The 16,060-nt window shown below is 37.5% G+C and overlaps 1 protein-coding gene across 2 annotated transcripts in view; it reads right to left on the bottom strand.

The window, feature by feature from the left end:
- The window catches only part of LOC134817310 (tyrosine-protein phosphatase non-receptor type 21-like), a 39,238-nt gene that overhangs the window by 3,526 nt on the left and 19,652 nt on the right, over positions 1-16,060 (bottom strand). Inside the window, exons 10-14 of one of the 2 annotated variants that reach the window (XM_063826445.1) lie at positions 9,138-9,226; positions 8,810-8,849; positions 8,644-8,659; positions 827-906; positions 95-222 (exon numbers count right to left, since the gene is read on the bottom strand). In XM_063826445.1, the coding sequence (XP_063682515.1) occupies positions 95-222; positions 827-906; positions 8,644-8,659; positions 8,810-8,849; positions 9,138-9,226 (353 nt within the window). Of the gene's footprint in view, positions 1-94; positions 223-826; positions 907-8,643; positions 8,660-8,809; positions 8,850-9,125; positions 9,227-16,060 lie in introns of both variants that reach the window. The other variant, XM_063826444.1, reaches the window with a different exon arrangement.

Below are 16,060 nucleotides of genomic sequence, written 5' to 3' on the forward strand. Positions count from 1 at the left end.
ATCGCATGTCTGCTTCATATATAATAAAATTGTGTCCACATTTTTTATAAAAACTGGCCCAAAATCATGAAATTGAAAACAACCGTTTACACACCTATTAGTAGGTTTATTTTCTGGTAAGTTAGCTACAATGTGGGTACCATCTGGTTTAGTCTTGTCAATACCAAGATATTCCATTCTGATCTCTTCTGGTTGTGTCAACATCTTAAGCAGGTGGTTCCTCTGAAATATAAGTTATTATTAACAGTCTGTATTGACACTTCATAATGTTAGTCATGGAAGTTGGGACGTTTAGTTTTGACGTTGAATTTGTAATAGAGCAACAGCAATTTATTGATAGATCCAATGTTGACTTCTCCTATAACGGTTTTAACCTTAAGAATTCAGGCCCTTGTAGTTTTCAAGTCAATGGAAATTCATTTTTCCAGAAATTAAGAACCTGACAGGCTTATGTGATCATGGGACTAGCATAACCATCAATTGTTTGAGTCTCACAACCCTGACCCCTTGGCCCTTAATCATTGGTGCTCTTGTGAGATCCCTATTTATGAGCAGTGTTTATCGTGACCTCTCTACAGGGGGCTCTTTACATAATTTCCTTTAATTTTATTGACCTATTGTGGTGGGACTGATATCTAGCTGCTTTACGAGAAGTGACACGAAGACTCTAACCACATATACATATGGTAGAACATCAAAATTAGAATAATATAATGATAATGGTGATTTAAGTTATGATAATTACTGTTGCGATGATTGTGTTTTGTTAGTCAAAACGCGCGCGAGCCTGGTGCCAATAACCAACAAATGTAATGTGAGAACTTACAAGGTCTGTTTTAGATGGAGATCCATTAGCTGTTAGGAGGGTTCGTTTACTGGGAGGGGTTGCTGAGATACTGCTCGCACCTGGGGTTTAGAGTGAGTAAGTTGTTGGGTTCAATAAGTAGATATTATCACGAACTAGATACAAATAGTATGATGTAAAACTAAATAAAATGTATATTACTACACTAGAAATATATGAGAAATGCAAGTTCTGCATCTGAGACGAAATTTATTTTTAAAATTTACCTATGGCACATCCGGCTCAATTTTTGTTAAAATTAAGTCTATAGGCTATACCATTAACATCCCTTCCGAAAATGATAAACACGATTCTCCAGTGGATATTGGTAAAAAGGAGAGAGGCACCTTGACCTAGCTCCCAAAAATGGTTTCAAAAATTATTCAGTCTACAGAAAAGTTTCTGGTTATTCTCTCCACTAGGCTCAGAAGTCAGAAAGTTGCAGTAATGAGACTTTGCAGAAACGCATATTTTATTTCCAAGAAAATCCGTTACATGCCAGAAATTAGAATGTGATCGCGCACAATTACGCTATGAATGTGAATTATGAAATACTATACTCTAGAAACTAGAAAGAGTTAGAACGTATCAGCGAATAGGAGGAGGCATACTTAAGTAGTCTAAGTAGTCCAAATAAGTAGATTAGTATTTACTGTGATATCAAGGGCGTGGGGGATTAACTTTGAGGATTAACTGCTGGTTAGTTGTTGTAAAAAGAACGAAGTGCAAATATTTCTAACTTACATAGCTTTTCACTAAAGATTGGAATTATAATATAGTGACTGAAAAATTGTCTCTAAAAGTAGTCGTATAAAATTTTGACTGAAACTGAAAGTCGAACAAAGTTTTTGTTATTTTGCGACTAAGTACTAAATCTTTAGTACAATAATTTGGCCTGCTATGATTGAAGGAGTAATAGCACATGAATTATATATATTATGCCTGCAGATATTATATTATGCTCCATAGCAAATAAAGCGTAATCTCCACTTACGTGACTTATTCTGAGGGTCGTATGGCTGAGTGTAAAAATATTTGAGATGTTTGTGATGGTTGTGGAATCTGGAGTGCGTTACTTCCCAGCATCTGTAGTCCATTCAAACCCTTCTCTCAAGAAAACAACAAATAAGTAAAATAAAGTATAAAGTTAAGAAATTATTATAAAGAAAGTAAAGATGATCCTGTTAAAATCTTTATAAATGATAGATATTACAGAAAATAAACGACTTGATAATGATAAAACGTTGAATTACGACTGCTTACGAAAATGCGCGCATCGACAAAGGCAAAGACCGTCGTTATGAAAAATAGCACTATTTCTGACCAAGAAAGAAGCAAACGGTCTTTGATTCCTAGGTGTGCTTCCCAAAGAATGCTTTATGATCTATTCTAAACAGTGAACAGGACAAAACTACTAAAGAGTTTAATTTAAAAAGCTCAAAATCGTTTTATTCTACTTCTAGAATATATATGATATAGCGGTACGTAATTGTGGTAACATATTAAATAAACATCATCACTCTGTAGTCTGGAAACGTTAAAGGATTAAAGCAACAAAAAGGCGATAAATTAACTCTCACAAATTGATTTGTTTAGGCGGTGAAATCCCTGTAATGGACCGATTAAGGAATTCATTAGCGGTGTGTAGCCGCCCTGGCAAATGTAGATAAATAAACGGGGTTAACATTAATCATAAGTAAATAATTCAATCAACAACAAAAAAAAGAATATACATAATTGGCTCTCAGAGAATCAGGGCGCCAAACATAGAGATTGGTAATAAACGTGAATTTACTCCGCTTGCAAAGGGCACTAAAGAAAAGCAAAGTTATTGACATGATGTAAGATTGTAACAAATTATCGGCGGCAATATAAACGAAAATTGTTTAATATAAGCGATTACAACACGTACCGTAGTGGCTTTATTGCGGAAATTTGTATATATGACGATTATGTGTTGAGTATCTACCACCGGATTCGAAACTAGCAAAGAATGTTAGATTTACATTTTCTCGTGTTTTGTGCAATTTCAATTAAAGAAGGACACGGTTACGCCCGGGTAACCAGACATAATTAAAGCAAGCACTAAACTGTACAATATACATTTAACAGCTGCAATATGTTTCATTAAAACTCATAAACGCATACAACAAATAAGGAAATAGACTATAGAGGCCATGTTCATACGGAAACAACAGTTCACTGTCTCCAGAATCCGACCTTGGAGCTCATTAATTAAACTGAAACAACGACTTGTTTGATGTACAGAGCAGCGCTCAGAATACTGGCTGCAGTTAACAGTAGCTCCAGATCGGATCTAATGGGTGGAAGAGCGAACTGGACAGAATTACGGGCAATTTTGTCTGAAACATTTAGGTGTATCTATTTCCTAGTTCATTAGAAAGCGATTTAATATGTAATAAGTATGAGTAATACATGATACCGAGTAGTGGGTAGATAGTACTGCCATGCAGTGCAGCCCGTGCAGCATATGACTGGGTAGTGGGTATGGAGACCGAATGTAAAACGATTTGGAAGCAATCACGACCCTTGCTTTTATGCAAAGTTCTGAGCGCACGATGCACTAGCCATATATTATTGCAATATATTATATATTATTCAAAACGTTCATGAATTGTGCAAGTTAAATGACTGAAAAGACAGTTTTAGAGATGAGTCAACTCTTCCATAACCACAGAGTAGCGCACGCTTTGGGAGACAGAGTGACAGCTATCAAGTTTAACCCTCGTGTCTGTTGTCCAGAATTGGCACCAGGCCAGCAGTAACCCTCGTGTCTGTTATCTAGAATTGACACCGGGCCAGATGTCATATTTTCTCTTCTGCCTTCATTTCCATTTTGATTCAGAATATGTCTAGTTCAAAACGACCAGAACTAACAACCACGACCACGACTGTACAAGTACAACCACAAAGAACTACATATCGTGCACGATACGCACAGTTCAAACGACATTTTGAACACCTAAAAGAATCGCAATTGATAGTTCATCAGTGACAAGCTAACTAACATGATAATGAACTAAACCTTTACGGATGATATCCGTAAATATTGGGTTCACGGGAACGAGACGCAGCTCGGCAGTTTGTAAACCTACAAACTATACCTGAACAACCTTCATTAAGCTCGCTTTCATAAGTTAGAGCACTCTGCAAAACAGAATAAACTACCTGCATATCTTAATAATATAGAATATATAATATATAGATATAATGGTATTTCTGACGAATGAAGTCCTACCTATCGTGCAAATGTGGTATTCCTTACATATTCAGTCCTTATAACTGTAGAAGTAGATGAGATGCTGGTTCCTTACATATTCAGTCCTTATAACTGTAGAAGTAGATGAGATGCTGGTTCCTTACATATTCAGTCCTTATAACTGTAGAAGTAGATGAGATGCTGGTTCCTTACATATTCAGTCCTTATAACTGAAGAAGTAGATGAGATGCTGGTTCGCAATCTGTTGTCATGGAAATGACTCGCAAGAGCGCATTGGTCATTAACTCATTACGGTCGATTTTTAGAAAATTTGAACGCCTAGCGTTTATTGTCGCTTTGAGAAGCACAATTTAATGATATGTACGAATTCTTTGCGATGATTAATTTTCTGAAATTGACCACCTCAAAGATTTCTTTACTTTTAGCCGAATGGAGCAGCAAACAGCACAAAACTTCACATAAATCAGTAGATATTTCTTTAGTCTCAATCATGCACGGACCTAAGTCCTCGAAGATGTGATCTATTTCGTCAGAAAGGTTTGTCTAATATATCAGGTCAAATTAGCCAGGAGGTAATCTACAACACAAGATAGACAATGTAATTAGCATTATAATATACGACTACGAGGACCACAAGATTGCACTGTGATGCTTTGCTGTTAGACAAATTGTCAACACCGACGAATATTTTGTGCGAATACCAACAAATTTTTGTGCGAATTCCAACCTAAACTTTCGGCTAAATATAATACAGGTTACTAATAAGAGTCGAAATATTGCATTATCTGAACGAAAAATAACTAACGATATTCTATCACGTATCATATGTAATATGTATCAATACTGCGACAATCGCAAAACGTTGCACCAATACCAGTGAATAATAAACATCATCAGCCAGGACAAGCTGTAAACTTATGAGCAGTCAGCAGAATAGTCAGAGCTGCATGAAAAGAATTTGTGATCGTGTAAATCTGCTCGTCATATCGGATCCACGAGACCATCCTTTTCTTCGGACAATTAGCTAATTATTTAATGGGTTAAAATACCCGATGTTGGTGGTAATTTGTGTAATTATTGCCGTGAGGAGAGATTCGTCGCACATCATCCCGTACAATAATTATGTGTTAAATAAAATGATTTATCAGCATAATAAGTCTAAAGCGGGGCTAGTTTGAGTGTTTGTAACTAATGATATGACTACTACTGATATGACTACTACTGATATGAGCCCTAACCTATAAAGAGCACCGCCAGGACCCTGGACAGCAGCCGAGAGAGCTGAGCAAGGGATACAGCGCCTACATCTCATGGGTATTCTGATTTAGTGGCAACAATTGTGCGAGTTGAACTATTGTGCGAGACGGAGTGGCACTCATAAAACAGATTATGTCTGGCTAGTTATTATGGATTATGTATAACTAATTTTGGTAATTATGCGATTAAATGATTAAACAGAACGAAGCTTCCTGATTTGTTACGCAGATTATACGGATCAAGATGGTCGCAGATACGCAGCGAGCAGCAGCATGAAATTATGGTGACGGTCGATCTGCTCCAGTAACTTCTGTTAGATATGGGCTTAGTCATAGTGCAAGTGCAAGTGGTTGATTAATGATTTAGGTTACGGTCGAAGAGGGGTTATACAATATTACCGGGTAAGGATTAAGGTCAGTGCTCTAGCTCTAGTACAGTATACAAGTTCACAAATATGGGGCACAACTTAACCTATTGGTACAGGACAACCGGGGACAACGTGACCCAAAACTACAAACCATCAGATAAAAATGAGAATAATTGCCCCGGGAAGAGGGACAACATTTTCGCAATAATAAGGACGCTCCACGATTCTTCTAGACTGCGTTGACGCAATAAAATGATGGCGACAAGGGGACGTCATCAACATTTTCGACTAGTAAAAAAACCTGGTCCATTTTCTAGCACAATAACGTCTAAAATACTAAACAACAGTAAATTTATGTATATTAGAAAATTTATTGTGCATCCGGGACGTAATGTGTCAACGCACGGATAGCCCAGCTCCAAAGTAAAAAATAACGGGGAAAATAGCGATGTTGAGGAAGCAGTACATATCCGTATTCAAATTGATGCGAGCAGAGGAAATGTCCACTGCATTTCACCCCCTCTTTAGCGGAACATTATATCCCACTTTGGGTGCGAAACTTATGTGCGAATATGGGTGTGAAAGACGATAGTGTATGTCAACCGTAAACAAGATGCGCTTGCCAGTTGTTTCTGTTTCTGTATATCTGTACATTGGGAAAAGTAGGTTTCTATAATTTGATTTTCCCTCCTAGTTCGCTTCGCACCCTCAGGAAAGTCGAGTATACACCAGCTTTTCCAGACTTTATACAGAAACAGGTAATGGTACATAATGTTTACGGCTATCTGGTCGTGGTTTGTTGATTTCAGTTTACTTAAAACCTCATTCTCAACAGATTGACCTTGTCATATTTCTCAAGTACCATCCAAAATCCGTCAAAATCTAGGACGCCATCAACATAAATAAATGATAAAAATAAAAGTCAAACTACGACTAGTACACTACATTATAAAATGATAGGTCAGTTGGATGCCTGGTCTATTAAGATTCCAAAAATAATGCTCGATATGAGTGCAGGGAAATTTCTAGTTTGATAGGTCCGATCATACATAGCTGGACAAGCCTGTGCTCCACGTGCAGTCAGGATCCTCATTAAAACCTACCAATCACGAGACGATGTCGACAGAGCCAGCCAATCAAAACGTTTGAAAATCACGTGGGCTAACATAACTCCAGCCTGATTAATTAGCAAGTGACTTCTCAGAATACGCTTAGAGGCTTACGACATAAAGAATTGAGGGAGCACCCAGTCCTGTTAGTCAGTGAAATGATTTCAAAGACAAAAGCTTCACATTATCAACTACAAGACTCATTGTTCAGTGATCAATCCTTTGAGCTTTGAGCTTATTAGTATTAAAAGTTGTTATGGTTCAATAACCAATCATACTGAGTCTAACAGAGAGAGCTGGAAGAGCAGGCGTCGGAAGGGCGTCGGAAGGGAACGAAGATGGGAAATATCAGCCCTTTCATGATAATTGCAACAATAATGCTAGTACTAAAAACGGACGAAAGCCGTGAAGCAATTAAAATGTGGATGGATGTCAAGGAGATGATTTGAATAATGATCAGTTAGCGGAGTTTTACTCCCAAGCTGAACAGTGGGATGGTTTTCTAGTTAAAACACACATCCCATTCATACTGGAGAACTTGGACCACAAGGATTAAACACTTTTAAGTAAATTTTATAAACATCCGATTCATGCAGATCAAAACAAAACGTGAATAATTGACAAGCATGATTTTATATGTAACCAATGTTTCATCAAACAACGTGGCACTTTGGAGCTTTCAGCGATCGATGCTCGCACTTTCTGAATCATTACTGAGTGCAAATAATATGTTGAAAGCATTCCACGTTCTACATTTATTCCCGATCATTTGTAATTCGTAAAACAGCTCACGAGACCTGCATTGACGTGCTAAATCAGCTGCTATAATGATCTTTAACAACGATTTAACCGCTTTAACCACTTTAACCTACCATACTGTTAGCCGTACAATAAAATGACCACAAAAAATCGACACCTAACTTGAATGAATGGAAATAAAGACGTTAATGTTTCTGTAATCTCTAAGATTAAGTTAACAAAACCCAACACGTACTGATGACAAGTTGATCGAATTAGCTACACTTATCAGTTCGTTACAATACATCATGTCAGCCACGTGGTATATAGTAATGTGGCGCCAACTCGTGCTCAGTGCAAAAAATATACCAATCTAGACATTAAGTATTATAAACTATTAAAAGAAGACAGATCACCAAACAGACGAAGCAAAACTAGAAGATAAGTGTTAAGATTAAGGATTTAATAAGCACACACATACACACGGCGAACCATCACGTCTATTATCGTGCAGAGTTCCCGACAAGAGACTGAAGGAGACATCACCAGTAACCTTTAATAATCTGATCAGCTGAGAAACCAAGTCGAGCCCTGGTCGCCCAACTGTCACGTGGTCGCTGGAGCGGTTGTGATTGGTGGGGATGTAGAATGGAGGGTTTTGATTGGTTGTAGAAGTTAGGAAGCAGGCAATGAGGAACAGAAGCTTGAGAGTGGGTAGACAATCGGTATGCGGTTGTGAGGTGGCCGCGAGGAACCGAGCCTAATTCTTAAGAGTGATGGAGACAAAACCAAGCCCGTGTGATTTGTGGGAGGAAATTAACCAACTCTTTGGATTGCTGACAACGATTAACAAGCCTTTAACATTTTGAAAATTTTAATTTTTCCGTTTTAATCCTTAATTCTGACATAAAGTTTGTATGCGAGATTTATCCAATAACTTTGCATTAATAACACAATGGAATCATCAACATTTTCAGTGAAATTTTAACGAGTTTTGGCGGAGAATTGTCTTAAAATTATTTAAAACCCTGGCCCCTCCCAAAAAAAGTAGTACCAGAGTAAAAAATATAGAATGACGAAGACTTACGTGAATCAACTTCCTCCTGAAAATGAAACACGTTAGAGCAATGAAATAAATGACGAATTAGGTGAATATCCCAACTTTTAAAACAACAGCACATCAAAATTGTTTTTTTAATCTAATCAAGATTTTTTTTTGACGAAAAAGCCTACAATTTTTACTTTTCACTTACACGTGAAGATTTGCTCCGTATAGACCGCTTCTCTCCATACCTGGGCAGTGGAATGTTGGGAATGTTCACAATGACATGTTAAAATTTAATTGAAAAATCGGGGCACACCCTTGTCCCTTTTGTTTCGATTATAATGTTGAGTTGAATCTTGCAAAACAACAGGACGGCCATTTTAGCAACACGTTTTAAGAAAAACAGTGAAAGAGTGATCACTATATTCGTAAATAGCAAAATTTTGGAAATCAAAGACTCTTGCAGGTAACAAAATACTCTTGCAGGTAATAATAAACTCATGCAGTTTCAGCTGTTTTCTTACTGTGGTACCAACGTTTTAAATGGCGAAAGTCGTCGACCAAGTTTAAAGTTGTGCTGAGCTATGAAGGACGTGAAGACCATCCTCGCTATTTCTTTCGATAACTGAAAATTATAAAAATTATTAGATACATAATTTGTTGACATTATATAATATAATTTCAACAAATTATACAGGGGGTGTATCTTATAACTTTCTTCGTTAGAAACTATTTATAGTTTCTAATGAAGAAACTTCTAGTCTATCTAGATGCCATTAAATTCACGAAAGCATGTTAATATAAAAATAGCCATCCAGTGGCAAACTTTGGTCACTTCGGTGCAGTCATATTTAGAAAAACTATAATATCAAAATTCTCTTATCACACACAAAGTCATCAAATACCGAATTTGATTGGACCAAAATTTGCCACTGATAGAATACTTGAAGTGTAACAATCGATAAGTATATATAATGATCACTGTGATACTTCCACTTATTGCTAAGACCTACAATCGTACCGCATTAACATTGTGGTACACCACAAAGTTGCGTGATAACTACATACGTCTCAGCAACAGGGGAAAATCACCTTCACGTATCAACGATTATAAGAACGTTTAAAATCAATGTATAGTAATCATGAGATCAAGTGATTAAGAGGATAGACAATTACACCCTGCTTACATGCACAGCTTATCTCCCTTATCAAACAACTGTTATCTAAGTGAGTCAGGGGCAGTTTGTTAGTTACGATATAAAACTTCTTATCCCATATTCCTTATATCTGTTATCTCGTTTCTATATCTCCAAAACCTTTTATGTGCCTATCGACGCAAAATTTCTTCACTATTTCTATAATCGATGAATAACGGATCTAATTTTTGACTCACTCTAGAAATATATATTCGACAGAGTCAGGATGGAAAGTGTACTTCACATCGCTACGATGGTTGCGAGCGGTACTACTATTTTTAATTGAAATTCTTTAAATGGCTGACCTAAATTAACCCTTGATCAGATTTTTAGCTCTTTATTGAGGAAAGCAATAGCATAATTCGTAGATCACTTCAGCACACAGTACATATATATCACAACATCATAGAAATTCGCTTTAGCAGATGACTAGTTTATTTAAACCACCGTCAGAAATCAATTTTCTCAATGTTTAGCTATACCTCTGTACAAATCCAAACTATTCCCATTGAAACTGAATTACAGAGAGAACCAATAATGTACTGAAATAAATTTCAGATAAGCTTTAACTAATTGGTCAACATTAAAAAGAAAGTGATATCTTAAATTTGGAGGGTCCGTTGTCCGAGAATTTCTAAGTGTGCGAACTTGAGTGTATGATCATCTGGCGAATCTTAAAATTATTGAGTAATTAGTTAACTAGCTATAATGAGGAACAAAGTGATACGAAATGCACATTTTCTATGAGGGTCCGGCTGAAATGTTTTGTACAAACTGCCGCTGCCCGCTATATCTAAGAAATATTATTTTGATAAACAGAAGATTTGGAGGTGCCATTGACGAATAATTCTTCAGGATTAGAGTTTATCAATAAAAACATTTTTAATAATTTAACCGTTAACGACGAAAAAAATTACAGGTACAGTATCGATCTGCATGATAAAATATTATGGATTTCAAAATAATAATTGCGCGAGTATCACGGTGGAAAATTTGTAGATTCTATTCGTGCATAAAATAATAATCGACGATAAATTGGTAAACGCGCGTTTACTGTTATACTGACGATATTCGTCGCGCGCGATAATCGTTTATATCAAATGATAATCGCAAATATGACAATTACCGCGCAATCAGACACCGATAACATGATAATTGGACGATAAAATTTGTTAAAATAATTTACACGTTTTCTAATTGATACCAATATTTCAAAGTTTTTTTAACGTGATTTTATTGTTTTATAATGTAGTGCCGCGCATTTACGTGCCTATAATGCACGCTATAATGCAGCTCTAGACTCCCAATACCGCCATTATTTCAATTTAGCATTTTGTAACGTTGTTATGTTCCTGCTGTGACGTCATTTATATTTTGCTATCTACAACAACTACAAGCAGGCTGCATGCATGTTTCATAGATACAAATAGTGGATAATACCATTTGTCATACATTCTCTGCTTAATTCTCTGCTTATTTGAAATTGATTAGGGGTCGTTCACATATTACGTCATCAGCTGAGGGGGGGGGGGGGGGGGGTATCCAAATGATTACGCTAGTGTAATTTTGACACAATAGCTTGTGTAAAACTGATTACGGAGGGGGGGGGGGGGGGGGTGTAAAAATGTTCCGAAAATGGATTACGTAATAATATGTGAACGACCCCTTACGTAATATTATGGGAATCTCTAAACTAATAAAGTGTAGGCATGTCACAAAGAATGAGAATGTTTGCGGGGCTAACTGTGACCCGGCAGCTGAAACCGCTCGGGGAGAGGAAGCAGCAATGGGAGTGAGTTAACTGCTATTTCATTAAAAATATTGTATGTATTCTTAAGTTAGTATATTGCTAAAATATACAGTTACCTTTGGGCTTAAACTGTGCGATTGTTTATTCAGTGTAAGATAACTGATTAATGCTTGTAGTAATAATGTTCTATCTAGGAAGTTTAGGGGGCGGAACCCATCACTGGTAAATGATAAGGAGATACGGGAGGCTGTCGGCAGGTTCTGCCATATAGAAGGTAAGATATCATGGGTCCGTATATAGCCGATTTAGCAGATTTAATTACGGAAGCTAGCGGACACATATTGCACGCAAATTCGCCACGCAGCATTATTACCTAGCGGAAGCCAGCGAATACCTGGCGGAAGCTAGCAGAAACTAGCGGTGTACCATTTCAGTTAATAATTGAACTACAATCCATCTGGGTTACAATCAATCTAAACCAGATTAATCCATGCCATGCATAGAATGATTAAGTCGCACATGATGTACATAAGTGATATTGTTTCATAAAATAAGCTCTTGAAACTAGGATAATAGTGGTTTGTAACACAGAAACTTGATTTATATTCCTTTTCAGGGTCAGCAGTTACGGAGGACATGGTGCGGGAAGTGGGTCTGAGGTATAAGAAAATGAGGGCTGACCGCAAGCATAGACTTGGCAAGGCTAAAAGGACAGGAGGAATCACCGCTGATGTGGCTGTCCAGACAGAATCCCTGCACAGCTTAGAGTGCAAGGTAATAAACTGTAGGTTAATGAAATCCCACTGCTGAAGGATTTCCACTTCAATGGATGCCGGATCCAGCTGATGCTGTGTGCAGACACAAAAGCACTTTGGACAGTATTGGGTATGGGCTCCAACGGGACTTACCCATGCCCATTCTGCGAGATTAACAAAGATTGCATGCATATTCCAAGGAAGCAGCGAGTTCCAAGCAAAACAAGAACATTTGCAGGAATAACAGAAAATTTCAACGACAACATGAGGTAGATGCAGTAGTCAAGTTGGGTAATTGTTTCATGGTATATTATGGATGTGTAATATTTACTGTTTGATCAACATTAATGTTACAACTTAATTTATCAGGAAGACACAGTGTAACAGGAAACATCAGGCCCAGTTCATGAATGTCGCCTCACGACCCCTCACTGTCTGTTATGGAGAGGAGAATAAAGACTTATTATCATGGGTCACAGTTCCATTCCTACACATTGTAAGATGAAATTTTTAGTGAACTATCACATTTCTTTTTCTTACACACTTTTACTATTATATGGAGATTTCAAAATCAATGCCTCAAACTGTAAGGTATCTGAGAAAATAATGTATTCTGCAGACTATAAAGGTTGGAACATACATATGGAAAGCTTACACCACGCTCTGTGAAGATGTGGACTTTGTTTATGCTTGTAATGTGGCTAATGGGGCCATACCCAACACTTACAGCAGTACAACAGACTTTGGTTCAATGATACACCAAATTGAGCAAGGGGAAGTGATAACTAAAAAGTCAAACAGTGGGCCCCTTTGCTCAAAGTATGACCAGTTTATGAGGAGCATTAAAGTGATTCCTGAAGCTTATCACGGGGTTTCACTAACGGGTGTACGCTCAGGATATTTCGTTAAAGCTAACCATGGACCATTTTGGCTGGAAAACTTCTATAAAAGCAGGTAATCAAATAGAATCATTCAAAAACTCACATCACTAGGTATAATTGTGCCCATCTGAAACATCATGCTACATATATATGACAACAGTTTCATATTCACAATTATTCAGACTGATAAATCCGCTAGACAAGCAGAAATTCCAACCTCGCTTGTTGGCCCTCGACCGAATGAGGTTGGCGTTCAAAGATGTGCTTCTCTCTGGAGGGAAGAATGCTAAGGTTGAAAATGCCAGTCAAATCGTATCCTTAAAGAATGCAAGGGACAAGTTTTTGCTAGAATACCGGCAGTTATCCAAGACTACCTCTGTCAAAGCAGAAAATCAAAGTTGTTTTAATTTCCCGTATCTAATCAATGGCTTAATTTTAATTCATAATTAAATAATAATTGGAACCATTCATGATATTAATCACTTGTTTTTGATAGGTCCACATTTTGGACCTGACCACTTTGTTGAACAGATACAGTTGTGGGGTATGTTCAGTGGATCTTGGAACGAGCAGGGTGGGGAGAGTACACACGCTCTCTTCAACAGACACGAACACATGACAAATCACTACCGAAACGACGAGGAAAGAGTGGTGAAAATTTGTGAACTTACTACACGAAAGTATCTTCTCAAGGTTAAATCAAAGCAAGATGACACCTAAGGTTGTATGAGGCTCTATCGTGAGCCCACACTAAACTTGTATGAGGCTCTATCATGAGCCCACACTAAACTTGTTTGAGGCTCTATCTTGAACCCACACTAAACTTGTATGAGGCTCTATCATGAACCCACACTAATCTTGTTTGAGGCTCTATCGTGAGCCCACACTAAACTTGTATGAGGCTCTATCATGAACCCACACTAAACTTGTATGAGGCTCTATCGTGAGCCCACACTAAACTTGAATGAGGCTCTATCGTGAGCCCACACTAAACTTGTATGAGGCTCTATCGTGAGCCCACACTAAACTTGTATGAGGCTCTATCATGAACCCACACTAATCTTGTATGAGGCTCTATCTTGAACCCACACTAAACTTGTATGAGGCTCTATCATGAACCCACACTAAACTTGTATGAGGCTCTATCGTGAGCCCACACTAAACTTGAATGAGGCTCTATCGTGAGCCCACACTAAACTTGTATGAGGCTCTATCGTGAGCCCACACTAAACTTGTATGAGGCTCTATCGTGAGCCCACACTAAACTTGTTTGAGGCTCTATCATGAACCCACACTAAACTTGTATGAGGCTCTATCATGAACCCACACTAAACTTGTATGAGGCTCTATCATGAACCCACACTAATCTTGTATGAGGCTCTATCGTGAGCCCACACTAAACTTGTATGAGGCTCTATCATGAACCCACACTAAACTTGTATGAGGCTCTATCGTGAGCCCACACTAAACTTGAATGAGGCTCTATCGTGAGCCCACACTAAACTTGTATGAGGCTCTATCGTGAGCCCACACTAAACTTGTATGAGGCTCTATCATGAACCCACACTAAACTTGTATGAGGCTCTATCTTGAACCCACAATAAACTTGTATGAGGCTCTATCTTGAACCCACACTAAACTTGTATGAGGCTCCATCGTGAGCCCACACTAAACTTGTATGAGGCTCTATCTTGAACCCACACTAAACTTGTATGAGGCTCTATCTTGAACCCACACTAAACTTGTATGAGGCTCCATCGTGAGCCCACACTAAGCATATCGGTCGATCACTGACTGAATATACCACCTAATACTCATTCAAGTTGGCATTAAATTCATATATAATGACATTAAACTGTCGTGGCAAAGCAGAATTTGTTGGAAATCACGAATGAGCAAAATTCTCACCTTTCGCACGTGCAAACTTTGAGCGGACGTTGCGTGCGCATCCAATATTGAATCGCCGTAAATTTTTTCATGTAATTGTTTTATATATAGCTTGATAAGCATGCAAAGTTTCAAAGTATTTCAAGAAGAACTGTAATCACAACGGCACTCTAAAGTTGACAGAAAATGACGAAAACAGCAATTTTCAGTGATTTTAGCAATTTTCTATCAATTTGGGCGTGTCCCCACGTGTGCAACTTTTCGATTTTCAACTTCAAAACTAGCCTAATGCACAATTTATACCTATAGGAAGCAGAACTGAGCTCCTCAACTCAAGGCATGGCCCAACACCAGAGAATACTAAATCGCAAAATTGACGTTTTTATAAAATAATTCTTCAAAAAAGCACAAACTTCAATGACGAATATCTTTATGAAGGAGCAAGCTAGAAAAACTTTCCGGTAGATTTTCAGAATGCTTGAACAATTATCTAAGATGAAAATCTCCTCAGATTTTGAATAAAATTACTCCTTAATGGTTTAAAATTAATTTTAAAAGTTATTACTTTGTCAAAAATCAAGTTTTAAAAACGGTTAACTTGATGACGTCATCAAGGGGTGTTTATGACGTCAAATAATTTTTTTATACAATCTTACTATATATAAAGCGAGACGATATATATATATATATCTGTGCCATTTTACTGACACCACGGCATCAACTTTAACGCGACTTTCCGCAAAAACCGTAAAAGATATACAACTGGAACTTTTTTGGCTGGGTCAAATGCTTTAATGGCCTTCAAATCGGCATGAAAAATTAAAAAATTGGCCAAGGAATAATGATTTTAGAGCCGAAAATTTGGGCCCCCAAGTGGTGTCAAAAACGCCGATTAAATAGGTAATAATTATTTTAGTATTTTGAGTCTTGACACCGTTTAGGGTTATATTATACGGGTTCCTGCTAGTGTAAACTAAAGTGTAAACAATT

The sequence above is a fragment of the Bolinopsis microptera genome, chromosome 6 (genome assembly GCF_026151205.1).
Source record: "Bolinopsis microptera isolate Bmic1 chromosome 6, MBARI_Bmic_1.0, whole genome shotgun sequence".
NCBI classification, from domain to species: domain Eukaryota; kingdom Metazoa; phylum Ctenophora; class Tentaculata; order Lobata; family Bolinopsidae; genus Bolinopsis; species Bolinopsis microptera.